Here is a 6,125-nt window from a genome sequence, read left to right as displayed (position 1 = left end):
CTAAAAATTTTTGCAAAGACAGGTCTACTACCTCTGTAGTCAGATCGGGAAAGGAGAAGTCATAACTGCTTTTTGTTGGGAAGGCTCTGCAGGCCCTGAAAACTCTTGTCATGGTGGAGCGAGTCCAATGTGCAGTCATATAGGGTGTGTGAATTATTTTCCACATGTCTAGCCAGCACATTTTTTTTGCAATGCAAAGAAAATAAGCCACAGATCTCTCAACACAAATAGGGGGTACAGCTCACTATCAGCACGTGAAGTGGCAACACCTTCTCACATGCGAAAAGCAAACTAGCTTGTTCTTGTCCTTCTTTCATTAAAAAGCGATCTGTGCCGAATTACTACCAAACTCAGCTCACAATTCACCTCTGCTTATGGCAAATTTAGTAGTAGAGAAGAACTACAGGTCATTTTTGGAATTTGTAGCACAGCACTCCTCTCAATCACAGCAGGATGATGTTACCTCTGACAGCAACACGATCAGCTTGGGTCAGCATTCAATACAGAATGATCTGCCTGATCACAAAAGACTAAGGGATATTTTTTGGATTGTTTTGCTAATTTTAAACATGAGAAATCTGTCAGTATGCTCTGTTATTAAATATGTTGGTTAATACCTAATTAACAGCCATTTCTTTTATGAGGTCTCTTTGTCAGTACTAAGATTGTTTTTGTGTGGAAGAATTTGATAGGGGTTAGAGACCTCAGAGTGTTACAAACTATTTTCGGGGAACTGGAGGCTTTGCACTAATGCGATTCGTGTCAAGTCAATTAATATGATTTATATTTTATTTATTTAAAAAAATTGCTGAGCTGTTCTAATAAGTTGCTGATGACTTAAAAATGTATTATTATATTCCTCCATTGAGCAGGACACTAGAGATTCATAAGTCATGCACAAAGTCATCTCCAGGGAGTTATTCCACCTGGCACCTTGTCTTCATTTTATGCATAAATATTCTCAGATTATCCTCAATTTTCTGTGTCTGGTTCACATGGAAGCTGAGTAAGCTGCTACCTATCATTATTATCAATCTCCCTAGAGCATCTAGAGGAAAATAATGTGAAGATGAAAGTCAAGAACAAAGAAATATCGAATGTGAGTAACAAATGTGTAATAAAATCAAAATGGTTACCCATCCACTCCAGAATTCATATAAACGTATCACTCTCACCGACAAAGCACTCGATGTTTCAGCACCACCCTATATCCCCCTCACCCTACCACCCTACCCGTGCCCTCCACTCTGCTATAATGACCTGAGATTAACTTCATTCCTCTTGGTATCGGTTGATTATGTGATTATTGTTATTCTGTAATGTCTTTTGTTCTCTGTACAAGTCCCCTCTAGATGTACAGTGCTGCAGAATATGTTTGTGATATGGAAATAAAATATTATTCTTATTATTAAATCAAGAAAAGACTTAAGAAATAAAAGTGTCTGATAATCAAAATTCAAGATATGCAGAAATGGACAAATTTCTGTATAGAAGATAAAATATGTATCTGTGGCCATGACATTTGATGAATATCTGATAAGATTTAGGTTGCATATACAATTTATTTATGTATAGCTATGGTAACTTATCAGTGTAGGTTTATCATCTCTTGTTTTACATGATAATTTCTAATTTATTCTTTATTGCACTTTATGATCGAAAAAAAAACCTATAAGAGTCACAGATTGGCGACCAACATTTTTCAACTGAAAATCTTCCCAGACATATAAAAAGGATTATCAGTTATGGCTGAACATTGATTTCTGTGAACCTGATTCAGATGAACAGACCAAGAAGAGAAATGTGTTCAACAAATCTGAAAAATGATTGCAATTACGAAACCATGAATCTGACACAAAAACCCTTTATCTACAGATGATATATTACTGTTACTGAAGAAGTACCTTCTCAGGGTATAATGATGTACAGTTACCTTTTTTATTATTATTATTATTATTATTATTATTATTATTTATATAGCACCATTGATTCCATGGTGCTGTACATGAGAAGGGGTTACATAAAAGTTACAGATATCACTTACAGTAAACAAACTAACAATCACATACTGATACAGAGGGGTGAGGACCCTGCCCTTGCGGGCTTACATTCTACAGGATTATTGGGAAGGAGACAGTAGGTTGAGGGTTGCAGGAGCTCCAGTGTTGGTGAGGCAGTTTCTCCGGTAGTGATGAGGAGGCAGTGGGGTCAGTGCAGGCTGTAGGCTTTCCTGAAGAGATGGGTTTTCAGGTTCCATCTGAAGGATCCGAATGTGGTTGATAGTCGGATGTGTTGGGGTAAAGAATGCCAGAGGATGGGGGATATTCGGCAGAAGTCCTGGAGGCAGTTGGATGAGGAACGAATAAGTGTGGAGGAGAGAAGGAGGTCTTGGGTGGACCGGAGATTATGTGAGGGAAGATATCGGGAGATTAGTTCAGAGATATATGGAGGAGACAGGTTATGGATGGCTTTGTAGGTCAGAATTAGTAATTTGAACTGGATACGCTGAGGGAATGGGAGCCAGTGAAGAGATTTGCAGAGGGGGGAAGCAGAGGAATAGCGAGGAGAGAGATGAATTAGTCGGGCAGCAGAGTTAAGGATGGACTGGAGAGGTGCAAGGGTGTTACCAGGGAGGCCACAGAAAAGGATGTTGCAGTAGTCAAGGCAGAAGATGAAGGCATGCACAAGCATTTTAGTAGATTGACAGTTGAGGAAAGGATGGATTCTGGAGATATTTTTGAGCTGGAGGTGACAGGAGGTGGACAGAGCTTGGATGTGTGGTTTGAAGGACAGGGCAGAGTCAAAGGTTACTCTGAGTCAGCGGACTTCCGGTATGGAGGAAAGCGTGATGTCGTTAATTGCGATAGATAGGTAAGGAAGATCTATGGGATGGAGGAAAGATGATGCGTTCAGATTTGTCCACAAAGTGAGAGGAGAAGAAGGACGATATAGCTGATAGACACTCAGGAATACTGGACAGCAAAGCGGTGACGTCTGGGCCAGAAAGGTAGATCTCAGTGTCATCAGCATAAAGGTGGTACTTGAAACCATGAGGCTTAGAGTTGTCCCAGGCCAAGTGTATAGATTGAGAAGAGTAGGGGTCCTAGAACAGAGCCTTGGGGGACTCCCAACAGAGAGAGGGTGGGATGAGAAGGTAGTGTGGGAGACGCTGAATGTGCGGTTGGAAAGGTACGAGGAGATCCAGGATAGGGCGAGGTCTTTGATGCCAAAGGAGGACAGGATCTGTAGTAGGAGGCAGTAGTCAACTGTGTCGAAAGCAGAGGACATATCTAGAAGGAGGAGTACAGAGTATTGTCCGTTAGCTTTGACTGTAAGTAGGTTGTTAGTGATTTTGGTCAGGGCTGTCTCAGTTGAGTAATGGGGGTGGAAACCAGATTGTAGATTGTCAAAGAGCAAGTTAAATGAGAGGTGGGAGGAAAGTTCAGCGTGGACATGCTGCTCCAGGAGTTTGGAAGCGAATGGGAGCAGCGATATTGGGCGATAGCTGGACATAGGAGTTGGATCGAGGGTTGGCTTTTTAAGGATAGGCGTGATTGTGGAATGTTGGAAAGCAGAAGGGAAGGTGCCACAAGTTAGTGATAGGTTGAAGAGGTGGGTTAGGGATGGGATAAGTGTGGTGGTGAGGTTGGGGAGGAGGTGGGATGGGGTCGAGCACAGAGGTGGTGAGGTGCGATTTGGAGTGGAGACAATTAAGCCCCCCTTCAGTGATGTTGGATAGGGAGGTTATGGGGTTTGGGCATTGGTCTGGTATACCAAGGGGTTGTGGTGGTTGAACAATAAAGACTTGCCTTGTCTGGTCGATCTTATTTTGAAAGTGTGTGGCAAAGTCCTCAGTAGAGATGAGGGAGGTTGGAGGGGGCAGTGGGGGGCGGAGGAGGGAGTTAAAGGTTTGATTAACTGTTTGGGGTTGTAGGATAGGGAAGATATGAGGGTTGTGAAGTAGGCTGATGAGTATAGTGAGAAGTATAATTTAAGGAACGTTCAGATTCAGCTTTGTTGTGGACATTTCTGTTATTTTCCTGCGGATCTCAAAGGAAATTTGCACAATGCAAAAATGACCTCATTCAGAATTATGTCAATTATTTTCAGCAACAAGAATTCTTGAATTAACCCCGTTCCATGCGTACAACATTGTTACACTTATTTATTCCTATTTTAGGTTTCATTGATTAATTCTACATCTTTGCATCACTTTTTGATAATGCAATGTTGTTAACTGAAAGTATAGTACAAAATACACTGAATGTAACATTGTTTTCCCTGAATCATATATTGAGACAAGCATTAGTATTATTAACAAAAGTTATTTCTTTTTGGTTTTTAACATCTGTCATCATTTCTTTTTTTGGTCTAAAATCAGGAGAACAACAAGACGTTTGTTACAGAGTTTTTACTTTTAGGATTTCAAGTTAGTCATGGTAAAAGACTTTTCCTCTTCTGCTTGTTCCTCATGGTTTATATTATGATAATATTTGGGAATCTCCTGATCATCATCTTGGTGTCCACCAGCAAGAACCTCCACACTCCAATGTACTTCTTCATCTCACAACTGTCCATTAGTGACATTCTGTTGACCTCAGATATTGTCCCCAATCTGCTCCATATTCTTCTAAATAATGGGGGGATCATGACATTTGATGACTGTATCACTCAATCTCATATTTTTGGTGTCTTAGAAACATTTGAGTGCTTTCTTCTTGCTGCAATGTCTTATGATCGATATGTGGCCATCTGTAACCCCCTCCGTTATACATCTATCATGACAAGTGGACATTGTGTGATATTGACCATCTTTTGTTTTTTGTTCGGATTTTCTCCGATTTTGATTTATACCATAACAATAGCAAATTTTAGCTTTTGTGGAGATAATATCATTGACCATTTATTTTGTGACTTTATGCCATTGATAGATCTTGCCTGTTCTGACACCTTTATTATACACTTGGAGATTTTTTTATTAGGCACTCCATCTGTCTGTATTCCAGCCACCATCTTTGTAGTGTCTTATGCTTATATAGTTGTAACAGTCTTACGGATTCCTTCTAGTACCGGTAGACAGAAAGCCTTCTCCACCTGTAGCTCCCATCTCACTGTGGTCTTCATATTCTACGGGACTCTGTTTAGCATTTATGTTGTCCCATCAAAGGGTCTCACACTCACCGTAAGTAAGATCCTCTCATTGCTATATACAGTGTTTACTCCTTTTATTAACCCCATTATATACAGTCTGAGAAATAAGGACATTAAAAAAGCAGTACAAGGAACAGTTCATAAGCTTGTCATCTAGAAAATCATTCACAATCTACTATACAGTTAAATCATTTCCAGTAATTTATCCAAAGTGCTTGTATATATCATCTCTTTAGTAATTCTGGTTCACATAGTGAGCTTGAGCCACTCATTATATGATATAAAGATCTTATTGTTCTAACCTCCTTCCGTGTCCTCCTTCACACATCATTTTTGAGAATCAACTGGTATCCATTTTGTCTACACATGGCTTCCTCTGCATTCCGTACTTCCTGGATTAAATGCCATTCAATTCGTCCAAGCTGGCACAGCTTCAGTAGTTTACATTTCCTGTTGCTGCTATACATCCACTCAGGTCTTCTTCCTAAGACCAAGTTAATGGTGTTGAACATAGTAGCATCCAAAACCTTCTGTGCATACTTCATCAATCTTCTACTGGGTCTGTCTGTATACCTCCCTTGTTGTGGACCCTTGGACGGTATGTGAGAACACCAGTCCCCAGCAGCTCCCCTGGTTCCACCGGGTTGTGTAGCATCCCACTGCTGCCACCATAATGAGGAGACTTGGGGCTCAGTGGGTGCCCCAGTCCTTTAGCTGAAATTGCATGGATCAGGTATCATCCCAATGAATGCCAGCTCTCGTTTTAACCCTTTAATGACCCAGCCTATTTTGACCTTAATGACCTGGCCGTTTTTTGCAATTCTGACCAGTGTCCATTTATGAGGTAATAACTCAGGAACGCTTAAACGGATCCTAGCGATTCTGAGATTGTTTTTTCGCGGCATATTGGGCTTCATGATAGTGGTAAATTTAGGTCGATAATGTCTGCGTTTATTTGTGAAAAAAACAGACAT

At 40.5% G+C, this 6,125-nt stretch overlaps 1 protein-coding gene across 1 annotated transcript; it reads left to right on the top strand.

Annotated features, from left to right (window-relative positions):
* Positions 1 to 1,069: 1,069 nt before the first annotated feature.
* Positions 1,070 to 5,343, top strand: LOC143774649 (olfactory receptor 1496-like). The gene is made up of 2 exons (XM_077262400.1): positions 1,070 to 1,099; positions 4,382 to 5,343. The coding sequence occupies exons 1-2, from the start codon at positions 1,070 to 1,072 to the stop codon at positions 5,306 to 5,308; spliced, it is 957 nt and encodes a 318-aa protein (XP_077118515.1). The 3' UTR covers positions 5,309 to 5,343.
* The last annotated feature ends 782 nt before the right edge of the window (positions 5,344 to 6,125 follow it).

The sequence above is a fragment of the Ranitomeya variabilis genome, chromosome 5, assembly GCF_051348905.1.
Source record: "Ranitomeya variabilis isolate aRanVar5 chromosome 5, aRanVar5.hap1, whole genome shotgun sequence".
Lineage (NCBI taxonomy): Eukaryota > Metazoa > Chordata > Amphibia > Anura > Dendrobatidae > Ranitomeya > Ranitomeya variabilis.
This window is presented reverse-complemented; position numbering and strand designations above follow the sequence as displayed.

Excerpts from the sequence above, each read along its gene's own strand:
- LOC143774649 (XM_077262400.1), top strand. The coding sequence starts at position 1,070 with ATGAAAGTCAAGAACAAAGAAATATCGAAT. Across the intron at positions 1,100-4,381 it reads AGAACAAAGAAATATCGAAT|GAGAACAACAAGACGTTTGT; the intron begins GTGAGTAACAAA and ends GTCTAAAATCAG.